Source organism: Neopsephotus bourkii, unplaced genomic scaffold (genome assembly GCF_033783945.1).
Source record: "Neopsephotus bourkii isolate Nb327-2 ecotype Australia unplaced genomic scaffold, CSIRO-AGI_Nbou_v1 NB_659, whole genome shotgun sequence".
Taxonomy (NCBI): Eukaryota; Metazoa; Chordata; class Aves; order Psittaciformes; family Psittacidae; genus Neopsephotus; species Neopsephotus bourkii.
In genome coordinates, this window is record NW_026901158.1 from 5,445,988 (window position 1) to 5,461,912 (window position 15,925).

General features: G+C 46.6%; 2 protein-coding genes across 2 annotated transcripts; both read left to right on the forward strand.

Moving 5' to 3' along the window:
• The first annotated feature begins 3,925 nt into the window (after window positions 1-3,925).
• Window positions 3,926-9,698, forward strand: CUNH9orf78 (chromosome unknown C9orf78 homolog). The gene is made up of 9 exons (XM_061352785.1): window positions 3,926-4,052; window positions 5,287-5,346; window positions 5,995-6,046; window positions 6,261-6,331; window positions 6,529-6,606; window positions 7,060-7,257; window positions 7,692-7,828; window positions 8,574-8,672; window positions 8,989-9,698. Exons 1-9 carry the CDS (start codon window positions 3,970-3,972, stop codon window positions 9,078-9,080), a joined length of 870 nt encoding a protein of 289 aa, XP_061208769.1. The 5' UTR covers window positions 3,926-3,969; the 3' UTR covers window positions 9,081-9,698.
• A 380-nt stretch (window positions 9,699-10,078) lies between these two features.
• Window positions 10,079-15,326, forward strand: LOC133211929 (torsin-1A-like). The gene is made up of 5 exons (XM_061352787.1): window positions 10,079-10,327; window positions 10,575-10,840; window positions 12,828-13,003; window positions 13,095-13,222; window positions 14,148-15,326. Exons 1-5 carry the CDS (start codon window positions 10,123-10,125, stop codon window positions 14,396-14,398), a joined length of 1,026 nt encoding a protein of 341 aa, XP_061208771.1. The 5' UTR covers window positions 10,079-10,122; the 3' UTR covers window positions 14,399-15,326.
• Window positions 15,327-15,925: the final 599 nt, after the last annotated feature.

The following is a 15,925-nucleotide window of genomic DNA, read 5'->3' on the forward strand; positions in this document are numbered from 1 at the left end:
TCTTGTAAGACCTCACCTGGAGTCTTGTGTACAGTTCTGGTGTTCTCAGCGTAAAAAGGACATGGATCTGTTGGAACAAGTCCAGAGAAGGGCCACGAGGATGATCAGGGGCTGGAGCACCTCCCATATGAAGACAGGCTGAGAAAGTTGGGGCCGTTCAGCCTGGAGAAGAGAAGGCTGCATGGAGACCTCATAGCAGCCTTCCAGTATCTGAAGGGGGGCTATAGGGAAATTGGGGAGGGACTCTTCATTAGGGACTGTAGTGACAGGACAAGGGGTAATGGGTTAAAACTTAAACAGGGGAAGTTTAGACTGGATATAAGGAGGAAATTCTTTCCTGTGAGGGTGGTGAGGCACTGGAATGGGTTGCCCAGGGGGGTTGTGAATGCTCCATCCCTGGCAGTGTTCAAGGCCAGGTTGGACGAAGCCTTAGGTGAAATGGTTTAGTGTGAGGTGTCCCTGCCCACGGCAGGGGGGTTGGAACTGGATGATCTTAAGGTCCTTTCCAACCCTAACCATTCTATGATTCTATATGGACTATACCATGAATACTCCATGAACATGACTAGACTGATAAGCTACACTACCCCCCCAGAAACTGGGTGTGCTGAGCCAGCTCAGCAGGTGGGGTGGGAAAACCAACACAGAGATCTGAACAGACAGGCAGAGGGAAAAGAGATAAATCTAATGAGCTTGTTTGCATGAAATTCAGATTAAAAGGGAAAGGGTGCAGCAGCCCAAGACACACATATTTAGCCTATGATGTCTAAGGGCTTCATGCTACCCACACTGTGCTGATGTGAATCTAGCATTTAGTTATTACATTACTTTATCAAGTATTAAAAATATGATGACTGTTGTAAACAAAGCTGAGCAAGAGGGAATTAGATTTAAATGATCTGTAACACAACCAGTCTGCAGTCCCTAAGGAGTTTACCATTTGATAGGTAGGTTTTGAACTATGAGCCACACAACTCTCAAAGACCGTACAAAATGTACCAACTGAGAGGATTTCAGAGCTGCATGTTTATGAGCATGATAAACACTTTTGTGGTGGTTTGTAGGTAGGTAAGACTTTAAACATGTCTTGGTGAAAAAAAATATCCTCAAAAGAGTTTGTGTTTCTTAAGTGTAGTTTAAGTAACCTCACTCATGGCTGTTAACAAAAGCAGACAAGTGATACTAATAACACAGACCAGGCTCCAAAATATTACTTCTGGCTGGAAATGAAGCAGATACAAAAAGCCCACGTCATTACAAAAAAATAAGTGGAAAAATCTGACGAACTTGACATTAATGACTCCCGCAGCAAGGTTGCTACACTGTTGTTTTCCCGTTTTGAGGACATTTTAAAGAATTCCCAGTGAATCACTGGCAGTGAGGGGAAAGAAAAAATAAGAAAAGCAGAAATGAATAAGCCATACCAGTAACACTTATCTTGGGAGCTGAAAAGCTTGCCTAGCACCTTGCCTTGGCAGAAGACAAACCTCAAGATAAGTTTATGCCAATGTTTTCCCACCACTCTGGAATGGAATAAACTGAACTGAAAGCAAAACTGGAGGGGGAAGAAATAGTATTTGCATGCTAGAAAACACATTACTGGTTGTAACCAGGATCTCAATAACCTGTGAAAAGATGTTTAAACAAACAACGAGCAATTTCATGCAGCTTCACAGAGAAGTACCATGTTACACATGCTGATTTAAAAGACAAGTGACAGTAGCACGGTATCTTTGACTAACACATAAAACTGGGACACTTTCAGGCTCTGAGATCCTTCAAACTCAAACCCTCTTCCCAAATGCATCAGCTGGTCCAGTTAACAAAAGGAAAAAAAGGTATCAATGCCATGTTTGCTATTTCACCTTCTTTGATTTCTTACCCGTTTCCAAGAACAGGTTTCCTAGAAAACCTAATGGACAAATTATTGGTTTAAAATTAATCCCAGACCTCTTAATTGTCACCATCTTAAGCTAACTGGGAAGTGGGTCTGGAGCTCACGGTGTTCAATACAGTCTTGTGGATGGTTTTAGCTCATTCCATGGGACACCCCCCTCCACTTGAAATTAAACCCTTTAAACTCCCCAGCATTAGGATGCTGATCTTCCCACCCAGGGCTTCCCTTTCTGAACAAACCAAGGAAAACCTCCTTTTTGCTTCCCAGACCTGACTGGATGCATCAGAAAAGGTGTGAGTCATAACTGTTCAGAAAGAAGTATTTAATCCCTACCTTCCCACGACTGTGCCCTAAGAGCTTTAGGTGGCACATACAGCTCTAATGCTACTCAGGAAACTGGGAATTTCATAAAAGCACTGTCAACAGTTTATCTGTGCTTGTCAAAATGTACTGTGTATGATGGGAAAAGAAGTTACCTTAAAACAAGTCTTTCAGCCTGTCTTTCTCAAGCACCACTGTGGAAGAAACAGTACATGAACATGTCAGAACAATTCCACAGTAACTGCAACCTACTTTCAGTTGCTTAAACTGCTGCCAAACCCAGTGTCTACGTTAACACATTTCTTGGTTTTGGTGGTGGTGTGTTTTTTTTGCTTAGATCAACTGGGTTTGTACCAAAGCTAGAGCCAGCTGTCAAGAATCCGAGATACATGCAGCCTGATGCTCTGACGAATAACTTAGTATGAATGAAAGAAATCTCAGAACTCATCCAACAACTGACAGGCCTGCTCACTCATCTTGCATAACCTACCAAGACAAAGGAGTATCTGCAGTACTTCTTAATGACATTTTATACTTGAGATACTTCAGAAATAAATATTTACTCAGCTAACCTACTAACAAGGAAGAACCAGGAACTTCTGACTCTGCTGAACGTTTGAACTGCATCACGTATTGGAAATCAGAGTGGTTTATGTAGAACAGGCAAAGGGGGGCAGGTTTTAACACAGATTTTTTACTAGAGATCACAACATGACGGCACACTTAGAGATTTAGCTTTTAATAAACACCTTTGGGAACCCTTCCTTCGCTTTGCTACGTCATTCCTCAGCACAACAGACCCTAAAACACAAGTCTTCTAACAGACGCTACAGCTGTTAAGCGTGTGTGAAGTTCAGTATAAAGATGCCTGCACGCTAGATCTGGGTAGGACGAGTCACCGGCCGAGCCACCAGCCGCTCCGCAGGGTTCTGCTCCAACGGCCGCGGGGGCGCCGATGCCGCTGTCACCCCGGGGCAGCAACCACGCCCCAGGGGCTGCAGGCCCGCCCCGCTGTCCGGGCACCGCAGGACCTCAGGGGGGCCGGCCTACAGCCCCCTCGGCCGCTGCTGCTGCATCATCCCCGGCTCGGCGCGGCCGCCCTCCCCACAACACCACGTCCGAGGCGTGACAGGCCCCGAGGCCCACCGCCCCCCTGGCCCCTCTCACCTGCGGGATGCCAGGGGCGCCGCTGCCCCCGCCCCGCCTCGGAGCTGCGCTTCAGGCCGGATCACCGGGTAGGCCGCGCCCTGCGGCCCGATGCGGGGAAGGGCCGCGGCGCCCCGAGCAGTGCGGGGAGGCGGCGGCGGAGCGACGGGGGCCGCGCAGGGCGGGGGCGGAGCGGGGGCCGGGCCGCAGCGGGGCGGAGCGGGGCTGGGCGGGGAGGAGGTGGTGGCGGCGCTGCGCCTGCAGGTCCCAGGGGGCCGTCCCAGGGGCTCCACAAGTGGGGGGCCCGAAGGCGCATTTCCCTTCTGGCATCCCTGACAGACACCGGCGTGGCGGGGCTGCTCTGCCGGGATAAACAACAGAACGGCGGGACTTACACGGGAGCTCATCACGACAGATAACGGGAGGGCACGTGGGGAGCTCGGCCCGGCGGAGCGGAGCGGTCCCGGGACTGGTGGATCGTGCTGACCGCGGTGCTGGCGGATGGGCGGTGCTGCCCGGCTTCGTCGCGGGGCTTTAGCGTCATCGCGGCGAGACGTTGTTGTTGTGGGGTGCGGGCGGCTGTGTTTCGGCTGTGCCGCGGAGCCATGCCGGCCAAGAAGTCCTTCCGCCAGCGGAGGGGGGACTCCGAGGAGGAGGAGGAAGACGAGCAGGTCGCCGAGGAGGTCAGGTGGGTCAGCGGACAGCCCGGCTGGGCACGGCGGTGCTGGGGGCCGGCGGTGGTCCGGCTGTGTCTCGCCGTCACACGGTCACGAAGCGCTGTCGTGTTACAGCTTCACCGCATCGCCTCACACCGTTAGCTCGTCACGTCGCTGTGTCACTGCCTCCCAGGGCCCCTCTGGCCGGGAACTGGAGGGGGACCGGAGGTCTGCAACCGAGGGCCTCGGTCCGTCTCCTCCCTTCCCACAGGCCGGCGGGGGAACCGTTTGCGAGGGGCCAGCCCCGGAGCCCCCCAGAGCAGCCTCGGTCACTGGTGACAGACAGGCCCTCTGCTCCCGCTTGGCACCCGTCTGCTCGCTGGCATCACGCACCGCTGCTAGCGTTCACTTCTCCTCCCTCTGCCCTTTTGAAATTCGGCACTCAGAGATGACCTGTCTTGTTCTCAGTGCTCTTGAGTTCCAAGCATTTTCTGGTGTCTGAAAAATATGTTGTGATACACATTTAATGGCAGGTACTGAAAGACGTGTCTTTCAATCAGTGTGGATATCTGGTGAAGTCAAGAGTGCGTGTCAGTCTATAGAGAGACGTGATATTTAGATTTACCATCAACTTTCTTCTAAGTCATCCATGCACTGATGTATCTATAACTCTCAGCTGTGTTACATTCACTTAAGAGGTGCTGCTACTTCTGCTGTAAATGAAAAGCTAGTGTTGATCATTGAAGGAGGAAAGGTGCCCCACATTTTATGTCAGTGGTCCTCTGTTTTAATGCAGAGGCTGGGGACTCAACTGAAACTGGGGATCCTCAGCTCATTCTTCCTATATTGGCATCTTATTAAAGCCTGTCAACATTTGGGTGCTTCTTTCCTCAACTGAGAAGATATCTTGAAGGGACATACCCAGCAGGTGCTATGTGGGTTTTGGTTTTGGGTTTTGTTTGCTTTAAATAAATGGAATTGCTTAAATAGAGTAAAATAAAAAATATCTATCTAATCTGTAACCAGACAAGTGGACACCGATATAGAATCAGTGAATCACAGAATGGTTTTGTTTGGAAGGGACCTTAAAGCTCATCCAGTTCCAAACCCTGTCCAAACTGGCCTTGAACACTGCCAGGAATGGGACATGCAGAAGTCTATAGCAAAATCTGTCTAGAAGAGTCTGTATTAACTGCAAAAAGTCAAATTAAATTAATTAGTTAAGACCAAAGCATCAGGTCCTAAGTCAAATGTTTTTTTCTTCAGGTTAAAACTTGAGGAAGCCAAAGAAGTTCAGAACCTCAGAAGGCGACCTAATGGGGTGAGGTAAGGGATGTGGCACCAAGGATGTGGAGTGGGGTTTTGTCACTGAGTGAAATGTAACAGTGAATGTGTCTCTTGTCACGTGCCTCCTGGCAGTAGAAACCATTACGTGTCAGATAGTGCCAATCCTGTGTTCTTGATAGAGAAGTTTCCACATTAAAGCCTGAGGTTGGAAAAGGAGAGGAGTTTGGTGCAAGTGCACAGGGTTAGCAAAGTCTGTTCAGTGTCCTGGCCAAAAAAGATCAGGATCGGGATTTACTATTAAATGTATTTTCATCAGATTACTTCAGTATTGCACACATGGTTTAAAATTGGACGCACTCACACCTCCTCCACCCTAATTCCCCTCTCCCCTCTCATCTAGTGCTGTTGATGAGCCGATGAGCTCATTGCAATGTGCACCAGCAGTGAACTTTTTCCTTATTTTGGTGACTCATTAGGAGGCACTAAAAACTGCCTTAACTTCTCATCTCTCCAAAACAGTAATAGCTCCTCTATCCATGTGGAGGGATTGGGAACACTGACAGTTTAGCGTTGATGCAGTGTGTGAGACCATCTGCTAGATCTAGAGGAGGATAAGGAAATGCAGCATTGTTGGTTATATGTTCCATTCCACTGAATTCTGTTTACTTTCTGTATCTGCCTGACTAGCGCTGTAGCTCTGCTTGTGGGAGAGAAGATGCAGGAGGAAGCAACCCTTGTGGTGAGTGCTAGGCGCTTTCATCACCTCGGTGTGGAGATGTAATGATGTGAAAACATCAGCGTGGTCCAGCTGATCCCTGAGCAGGTCTGGCCTGGGGTAGGACTGAGGGCACAGCTCAATACTTAAATGTTTTCTGTGGTTTTATCCAGATTTCAAAGACTAGCATTAAACTAAAGGGAAGCTTCAGGGTTTCTTATTATTTCTTGTTTTACAGGATGATCCATTTAAGATAAAATCGGGGGGAATGGTCGACATGAAGAAGCTGAAAGAAAGAGGCAAGGACAGGTGGGTGCATGTGAGATCTAAAGACCCTGGACTACTATTAAAAGACAGCTAGTAACGAAGTAACCAGATGTTGTTTTGCTTAGAAGAGTTTAACGTAATGCACTTTGGCCAATTACTGTTGCCCTAACTTGTCAAATTGGTTAAAAAAACCCGAAACAACAAACCCCAAAACTCTAAGCATTGTGGTTTCCATTTAGGATTAATGAAGAGGAAGATCTAAACTTGGGAACTTCCTTCTCAGCTGAAACCAACAGGAGGGATGAAGATGCTGACATGTAAGATGTGCTGTGATGTGTCTGTGATGTTGAGTTTAGGATTGGATGTCCCTTCACTATTTAATTTTTTGTCGTGGATTCTGAGCAGTCCCTGAACATCTTCCCAGTTCTCACTGAAACTTCCACGTGCCCTTTTCACCTCCTCACTACCAGACTTGAGAAGGCTTTTCCATGGACAAAGATGGGAACTGCCAGCGAGCTAGTTTAACAGTTAATACTGGTGGGGACCTTCTCTTCTGGCTGTGAAAGAGCTTGGAGGATCTGATAGTTTATTGAATAGAGCAGCAAATATCTTGCTTCTTGTAGCTGATGTTGGCTGTGTTGTTTTGGGAGAGATTATTCTTTCCTCTCTCCTAGCTATCAGGCCAGGGGTGCAGCTGTACTCAGCAGTGCTGCAACAGACTACAGAGAACAGGATTAAATACTGTGCGTCCCTTGTGTGGTGCTGTTTAGGATGAAGTACATTGAGACTGAGTTGAAGAAGAGGAAAGGAATTGTAGAGAATGAGGAGCAGAAGGTGAAGCTTAAGAATGCCGAGGATTCTCTCTATGAGCTGCCAGAGAACATCCGTGTCTCCTCTGCCAAGAAGACTGAGGAGATGCTGTCCAACCAGATGCTGAGCGGCATTCCTGAAGTGGACCTGGGAATTGAGTATGTAGTTCACAGATCTGCTGGTTATGGCCTGAATTGCCAGGATGATTAACTGTTGAGTGACAGAGCAGCAGTAGGGCTGGATTACACAGCCCTGGTTTGGCTTTCTGGTGGGATTGAGTCTTGTTCTGGATTAGGGGAGTATCTGCCACAGCATGTTCTACGTAGCGACAGGCTTTAATGCAGCTCTGTGATTTGTGGCAACAGGCTCTTAATTTTTGTGACCTGAATCTAGCAATTTTAGGGAGGATCCATTTATGCCCTGTACTGGAAGAGAAACAAAGTGTCTGTTTCTGTAGCACTGCCTCTTCACAAAAAAGCACATCAAATGCCATAGCAGTGCTATTATTATCGCCCGGATCCACCCACTTGGCAGTTCTATGCCTACTGCCCTTTCTAAACAGGATTTTTCTTTTTCTTTGTTTTTCTTTTAGTGCAAAAATAAAGAACATCATCTCAACTGAAGAGGCCAAGGCCAAGCTGCTGGCAGAGCAGCAGAACAAAAAGAAAGACAGCGAAACTTCCTTTGTTCCCACCAACATGGCTGTTAACTATGTTCAGCACAACAGATGTAAGTCTCTTGTAGCTCTCCTGACCCAGGTGTGACCCTCTCCTCTGCAAAGGAAGCAATCAGTTGGGACAGAGTCTGATGTAGGAGAAATTAGTTGATGTATCAGCACAAGCAGCTGTCTGATTCCTTTCTCTGGGATGCTCATATAGACCCCATCTGGCTTGGTCTTTTTCTTCCATCCACTGGCCAGGAGAGGGACGTATTACTCATGGCTGGACTTGCTGCTCTTGACCTCCCATCTGACACCACCTCATAAATTTCAAGACTCTTTAAGTTGTGTGCTGGAAATGCCTGCCTTGTGTGAGATTATAAATGATGGTTTGTAATTGAGAGAATCCATTTTGCAGGCTGCCAAAGCAGACAGGTGGCCAGGCAAACATAGGCCTTAGTAGACAGGAGATGAGAATTCATTTCCGGGAGAGACTCTCATACTGCAGCCATCTGGAGGAAAGGCAGCCTTCTGCTCCATCTAACCATGCTTACAGGGGTGATTTAGAGTCAGATTTGTATGTTCTGAAGGAAATTAAGTGTCTTTGGGCTGCTTCTGGTGAAATAGTGATACTGAAAATGGCTGTATTCCATCTTGCATGTATTGATTATCCATAGAAACTAATTACAAGAGCGTTTGTTCTGAGGTTCTGTTGCTTCTGCTTAAGATCAGTTGTAACAGATGCCACAGAAATACGTCTGTCTGAATAATACTACTCCAGATAATACTCCTTATCTGACGTTTTTGTTCTTTCAGTTTATCATGAGGAGCTAAATGCACCAGTGCGAAGGAACAAAGAAGAGCCAAAGCCCCGTCCACTGAGAGTGGGGGATACGGAGAGGCCAGAACCTGAACGTAAGTTCCTAATCTCAGACTCCTCAGGGGTCTTGCATAGAGAAATGATGCAACTTTTCTTATCTCCTCTTCTTTGAAAAGGAGAGATGGTGGGCAAACAGAGCGATCTATTGCACTTGATGTACCCCTACATCACAGCTGGCTGACAAGGGTTTGATGAAAGGGGAATAGCAAGGAGTACAAGGTTAGGGAGCATTGACAGCTGAAGCAATAACCTTTCACATAGCAGGGGGCTGTATAAGAGAACTGGTGGGGTTAAGGAGCTGTCTCATGTGAAAGGACAGGGAAATGATATTGCCTTCTCCTTCTTTTGAAGGATCTCCTCCGAATCGCAAACGTCCCCTCAATGAAAAAGCAACCGATGATTATCACTATGAGAAATTCAAGAAGATGAATAGGCGATACTGATGAATGTGGATTGAAGTCTTTGCAGTCGGTCTGATTTTCCACTAATAAATGATTCTGTGTCCATGGCCTGCAATGGATGTGGGTAGCGTCACTACCTTCACATGCTGGTGCTGCCTACAAAGCTTTTCTTGTGCTCTTGTAGTGAATCACTTTACAGGTGATTGTGAACTCTTTGGTCAGTAAAATCTTGTACATAACTTATTTCCAGTTATAAAACTTCTTTTATAAGAACCTGAGTTTTTATGGTTGGCATTTTTTAGTGATTTTACAGACTTCTTTTCCCTTTTAAAATCCTTTAAAAGCAGCAGTGCTGTTTGCTTTGTAAATACAAAGGGAAGGTTTAAAGGTGGTTTGCTTGAATTTAACTTCGTAAGAGACTTGTGTTGGTTTATATCATTCTCTTCCCTGTAGACTTACTTCTGTAGCAGTTCGCTGAGTTTTATTTTAGCTGTTGAAGAAAATGGGGTCAGGTTGTAGTTTGAATTGGAGGAAAATCTCATTTTCAGCTGTTAGGACAGGGTCAATGTGATAGCTGGTGCAGAGGCCCCACAGCCAGTGTGATGTGTGGAACGTGAAGGCAGGATTTGCAGCTTGCAAATAATAAAAGTGGTTTTAAGTTGATCATAAATGGTGTTTTTCCTTCTGGGACACATGCTGATGGTTTCTGGGTGTTGGGGATAAGAGTATCCCATGGCTGTGCAAGGGTCTGTGTCCTATCGCTCAGGAAGGGAGACTCCATAAGGGGTTGAGGTAGCCCCAGAGGGGGAAGGTCTCTAGGTCAGGTAAATGCGGCGGTTTACCCCTATGCCTGTGCCCCCTTGGTGGTCAGGGATGTCGCTGTTGCTCTGCCCGACCCTGAGCTCTGTGTTTAACTAAATTTACCACACGAGGCCGCCATTTAGCTAACTACGGTTAGCCCGGCCAACATGGCGGCCGCCCTCAGCGTCAGCCCCGCCTCTGCCCGCACCCAACATGGCGGCGGCGGAAGTAGCGTTGTGGGGCGGAAGCGGCAGCGGAGGCCGGCGTTGGGGCCGGGCTGGTCATGAAGCTATGGCGGGGCCTGCTGAGGGCGGCCCTGTTGCTGTTGCCGCTCCTTACGCCAGCCAGCGCCGTGGAGCCCATCAGCCTGGGGCTGGCGATCGCGGGCGCTGCCGCCTCGGCCCTTACCGGCTTCATCTCCTACCCGCGCCTCTACTGCTACTTCAGGGAGTGCTGCCTCCAGAAGCACGACCAGCGCGCCGCCGCCGGTGCGGGGCCGAGGCGGGATAGGGGGTGCTGGGGGGGCGAGAGGGGACATTGCGGGGTAGGAAGAGGGCATTGAGGGGTGCAGAGGCTCCGGTAGCCAGGCAGGGCCCGTGTGGCTCCAGCTCGGCCGCCCCTTGCCCGGGGCTGGCAGGCTTCACAGCCGGGTGGGTGCGGGACCCTCCTCAAAGGAGGGAGAAGCTGAGGGGAGCCCGCTCCCTCCTCGCTGCTGCTGATGTTCTCCCCATCCAGCTCTGCAGGAGAACCTGGACAAGAAGCTGTTCGGGCAGCACCTGGTGAGCAAGGTGATTGTGAAGGCCGTGAAGGGCTTCTTGAACAATACCAATGCCAAAAAACCTCTTGCCCTTTCCTTGCACGGGTGGACCGGCACAGGGAAGAACTTTGTCAGTAAGATAGTCGCCGAAAGCATTTATAAAAGAGGCCTGCAGAGTAAATACGTCCATCAGTTCGTGGCAACTTTACACTTCCCTCATGCTCACAGCATCAATCTCTACAAGGTAAGAGGGGCATAGCTCTGCTGCATTGGCTGCTGTATTGAATTATAAACGCTATGACATGAGCAGCACTAGAAACGTAGATGTGATTTTATGCTGTAAACTGTAGCTTGTGCTCGTTTTGGAATCTTCTGTACGGAACGGAGTAAATCCTGCCATCCATCAGCACTGATTTTCCTGTGAATGTGAAGGGTTTGTGTATGTGTTTTGAGCCTCTCTTTATGGTTAATTTTCATGCTATACTTTGGTTAGAGATGTGACTGACATGAGTGTGGTTCAGCAGGTCTCCATGGTTAGGTGATGTGGTGACCTCCAGGTGTGTCAGGTACCATGGCAGGCTGGAGCTTGCTCTCTGAGGCATGACTGTGCTTTTCAGCTTTGCTGCACACTGAGCAGTTTTAGTTAGCTTTTCTGTGCATCCATTTCCCAGCTGTGAAACAAACCCAACCAAATATTCTGTGGTCAGAAATGTACAGAATGTGTTTGGAATGGTTCTGTCAGTTTGTAAGTGTCAGTGCAGCTGTGTAGGCAGGTGGATATCGTAGAATCACAGAATAGTTTGGGTTGGAAAGGACCTTAAGATCATCAAGTTCCAACCCCCTGCCATGGGCAGGGACACCTCACACTAAACCATCTCACCCAAGGCTCTGCCCAGCCTGGCCTTGAACACTGCCAGGGATGGAGCATTCACAGCTTCCCTGGGCAACCCATTCCAGTGCCTCAGCACCCTCACAGGAAAGAACTTCTTCCTTATATCCAATCTAAACTTCCCCTGTTTAAGTTTTAACCCGTTACCCCTTGTCCTGTCACTGCAGTCCCTAATGAAGAGTCCCTCCCCAGGATCCTTATAGTCCCCCTTCAGATACTAGAAGGCTGCTATCATGTGGAATGGTGGCTGAGATGCATGTTTTCCCGGAGGGGTGGTGTTCTGACTTTGTTAACAGCAGGGTTTGAATGACCAGCACTGTCTTTTGTAGTACTGAATATTCCTATTTGGTTTGTATATATTAAAAATGAGAAGAGGATTGCCTATAAACCTGGTTTCTAAATGGAGGAAATACCCGTTTCCTCTTTTTTTACAGCTTCTTGCAACTGAACGGTTTTAAAACAAAATGGATCCTTTTCTGCTTTTGTTTCAAGGTGAATACACTTGGGAATCTTGCTGCCCAAGGCAGTAGGGAGAATTACTGGTTCTTATTCACACTACACCCAATGGCACCTTCGTGTGCTGCCTCTGTGGTTCAGAGACTGAGTAAACAGTGAATATAAAAAAAACAGTGAATCATTGCAAATGGTCAGAGCAGTTCTCCTTCATCTGCCAGCAGATCAACCCTTTGGGTTTCTTTTGGTGGTGGTTGGGGGGGGGTTGTTGTTTATTTGTTTTTCCAGTTACTTCATTTTTGACCTTAAATGTAACACTTAAGTGAGAGCATCTCCAAATGCAATAAAGCATTAGCAGCATTGTGTTTTAAGAAGGGCTCATAACTGTCTTCATTTAAACTTCTGAATGATTAAAACACAGGGCTGAGAATTTCTACTTCTGCCAGTGAGGGCAGCTGCAGTTTCCCACTGGTGCTGTTCAGGTAGCAAATTCAATACTGCTCATAGCTTTGACACCTAAGGATGTCTAGATCAAAGTGCTGACAAAAGTAATCGCCTTACTTGTGAGGGCTTTGCTTTGTGTTGCTGTTCCTTGGTGGTGCCCATCCTGTGTCCTACTGTGCAGTTTAATTTTTGCTATGTTTTATGTCACAATGAGATTTCTTGCTTGTCCCATCCCATCTCTTGGTGTCTTAAAGTTTTTCAGAACCAGCATGAGATTTTGTTAAAAGTTTTATTTATAGTTTTTAAGTTTCAGTCAAGAAGCCAAAGCTGTTAAAACAACACAATTGAAATTACTCTCTCAGGACAAAGGTCAATACACAGAAGTGCTATTTTCTATCTCTTCAACAGAAACTCTTTCAGCATCTTTCATTTTCGTGCCTCACAGGACCAGTTGCAGTCGTGGATTCGGGGAAATGTGAGCATCTGTCCTAGATCACTCTTCATATTTGATGAAATGGATAAAATGCATGCAGGACTCATTGACTCCATCAAGCCATTCCTGGACTACTATGAACTTTTGGATGGGGTGTCTTACCGGCAAGCCATCTTCATATTCCTCAGGTATGAAGTAGCTTCTCAAGTTTGCTGTTCTGTACACTTGATACCTTTTAAAGCTACTTCCAGCTACAGTCTTTGTTTTCTCTTTACTTAGCAATGCAGGAGCTGAAAAGATAACAGAGGTAGCACTAGATTTCTGGAGAAACGGGAGGACAAGGGAAGATATACAGCTCTCAGATATCCAGAATGCGCTGTCTGTGTCTGTCTTCAATAACAAAAATAGTGAGTAAAACAAGGATTGCTTTGGAAGTGGTAGAAACAAAAGGGATGGGCTTCATTTAGCTGCATTTTTACAGCTATGGTTTCTACTTGATGTGGTTACAGCTATGGTGTCTACTTGATGTGGCCTCCAGTTTTTGGCTAGCAGGGAGCCACAATGCAGTTTTGGGGCCTACAGTCAGCTCTTGAGATGACATGAAGCTCTGTGTACACCTTGGCTACCAGAATGTTTGCTGTCTGTTGGATTGTGTATGTTAAGGGAAGTCTGTGCTGTGCATTTTGGGGGCTAAAAGGAAAGCAAAGAGAAATCCTGACAGTAAAGCTAGGGCTGATAAATCTTTAATCTATAAAACACTTTATTATGAGGAAGCCACTTCCTTGACCCCCAACCCAATTAGCCTGTCTTGCTCAGTCTGTTAAAAGCCTGCTGGTAGCTATTTAGGAGTAGCAGGCTGACATGCCAGCCCTGCTGTGGGAAGTCCAGTGCTTCCTAAGTTTCCTTGTGCAGGACTTCTGGTAAAAAGGGGGTTTTAGCATAATTATGCTCTAAAATTAGCTTTGGAAGCTAACTTTTCTAAAAGGTTAGTTGCAAGCTCAAAAAAAGGAGCAAGAAAGCTGGGCTGGGAGAGCTGATAAGAGATACAAAATAAGTTCTTCTCTGGGTGAGAGAGGGGAACATATGAGGCTAGCCCTGGGGAATTCATTCAGCTCCAGTGGACCACATTTATATGTATCACCAAAACTTTATGCACAGCTTACCATGAGAATGAGCTTGTATTTGGACTTGTACATTATAGGGCCCTAAAACCACAGGTGAATTGTTACTGGTATGTAGCAGAGGGTTGTGATATGCCTTTTGTTCCCATTCAACCCATGGTAGTATGTAACTACAGGAGTAGTAACAACTCCTTTCTCTTTCCCTTTGTAGGTGGATTTTGGCACAGCACCTTGATTGATAGAAATCTCATTGACTACTTTGTTCCCTTCCTGCCTCTGGAATACAAACATGTGAAAATGTGTATCAGGGTTGAGATTAAATCCCGTGGCTATGCTGTGGATGAAGACATTCTAAGCAGAATAGCGGACGAGATGACCTACTTCCCCAGAGACGAGAGAATTTACTCGGATAAAGGCTGTAAAACTGTGGATGCAAAGCTGGATTATTACTATGACTTCTAACACTTTATTGCTACAACCTGCAAAGAAGGGAATTTAACTTAATCACAACGTGGAGAACCTGGGACATTTCATTTTTAAGCACTTTTTTAACGAAAGGAACATTACTTCTTTCCTGGTGTGTAAATAAGTGGCAGTGCCTCTGCATTGGTATTCTGTCACTAGTCATGGCTCCCAGGTACGTCAGCCTTGCGTTGTCAAGGTAAGAGCAAACTGCGTTGTAAATGTGGGAGTCTGTGTCTGACAGCGCTCAAGATGCCTCTTGGATCATGTGTCAGTCTTCAGAGCTGTTTGCAGACCATTGGCACCTATAGAAGGATGAGACTATGGCCTGATTTTAATTGGATTTTGGGTTGATGTGGATGATCTCTAGACAATACTGAGAATTTTAATCGAAGTTCCTATGTCTGTGTGTCAAACCAAGCATATGAACCTGTTTCATGTGAATAGTGTTCTGAGGATGGATTTAATATTACAAGGAAGTAAGTTAAAATCCTGGACTGCCACATCAGTGTAGTTGGTTTCCTGGTTTTGGTTACTTTTTGATCTGTAACATTGTTCACAGCATGCTTGCCTAAGGGTGAGCTCAGGTTTGCTTTCTGACTGGTGAGTCAGATGCATGGAAAGGGTGTATCTTAACAGGAAACGTGTACAGGTGAAATTTTACATGAAGGAAATGGAAAAGAGGTTTCTTCACCTACATGTAGAATTTGAGGGACAGCTAGCACGGTTCTGCCTTTTTCATCTTCCTTGCATACTGTGTGTGCCTTTGAGGCAGGGATGAAGACAGATCCAAAACCAAAAGTGAAAATGTGTCAACTGAACTTAACTGCAGGGAGTGTCAGACTTGTTTCTGAGTGTGAGCACTGCAGAGACTTTTTGTTTTCACGCCAGTTTCTATTCAAAATAAACTCTTGTCATCATAAATGTATTTCTTAGCTACCTTCTGGTGTTCTTTGCATTGAGCAGTTTGATTTTGCACAAACTTACTTGCTGAGGAAGAGCATGCTGTATATCCGGCTGATGTGTTCAGCTGTTCTTGAGTATAGGTATGTCCTTTCTTGAGTTCAAAGGGAATAGATACAAGGAGGAGATGTGATGCTTTGCTACCTGGTTAAAGGGAAACAGGAAATCTGGAGTGGGAACTGCACTTCTAGACCATTGGTACTAATTACATTTGCAGGTGTTTTGTAGATGCAGACTTTTTAGGTGTCTGTGTGCTCAGCAGTATCATAAGGGTGAACTTGCAGACACCAGTTCAAGCCCTGCTTCTCGTCTCCTGCTCCCACTGTGGTACCCCTGGCTGAACACCCTGCAGGCTCTCATTGAAGCCACCCACGTTTTCAGGGGCAGCAGCTTGAAGTTTTCTTTGCAAGGGGAAAAAAGGGGCCAGTAAGACTCCAACTGTCCAGTTCTGCTCTGAAATTGTGTAATATGCAAATTATCAGTCCTGGTATTTGTCAGCAAATGAGTGCTTTGAACTTAGGTATTTATCTATTTCCTTGATGTCCTGATTATAGCAAATAATGG

Bases quoted from the DNA above. Each gene is read 5' to 3' on its own strand.
- CUNH9orf78 (XM_061352785.1), top strand. From the start codon at position 3,970: ATGCCGGCCAAGAAGTCCTTCCGCCAGCGGAGGGGGGACTCCGAGGAG. The intron at 6,047-6,260 runs GTGAGTGCTAGG...CTTGTTTTACAG, and splicing joins AGGAGGAAGCAACCCTTGTG to GATGATCCATTTAAGATAAA. The intron at 7,829-8,573 runs GTAAGTCTCTTG...TTGTTCTTTCAG, and splicing joins CTATGTTCAGCACAACAGAT to TTTATCATGAGGAGCTAAAT.
- LOC133211929 (XM_061352787.1), top strand. From the start codon at position 10,123: ATGAAGCTATGGCGGGGCCTGCTGAGGGCGGCCCTGTTGCTGTTGCCG. The intron at 10,328-10,574 runs GTGCGGGGCCGA...CTCCCCATCCAG, and splicing joins CGACCAGCGCGCCGCCGCCG to CTCTGCAGGAGAACCTGGAC. The intron at 10,841-12,827 runs GTAAGAGGGGCA...CGTGCCTCACAG, and splicing joins ACAGCATCAATCTCTACAAG to GACCAGTTGCAGTCGTGGAT.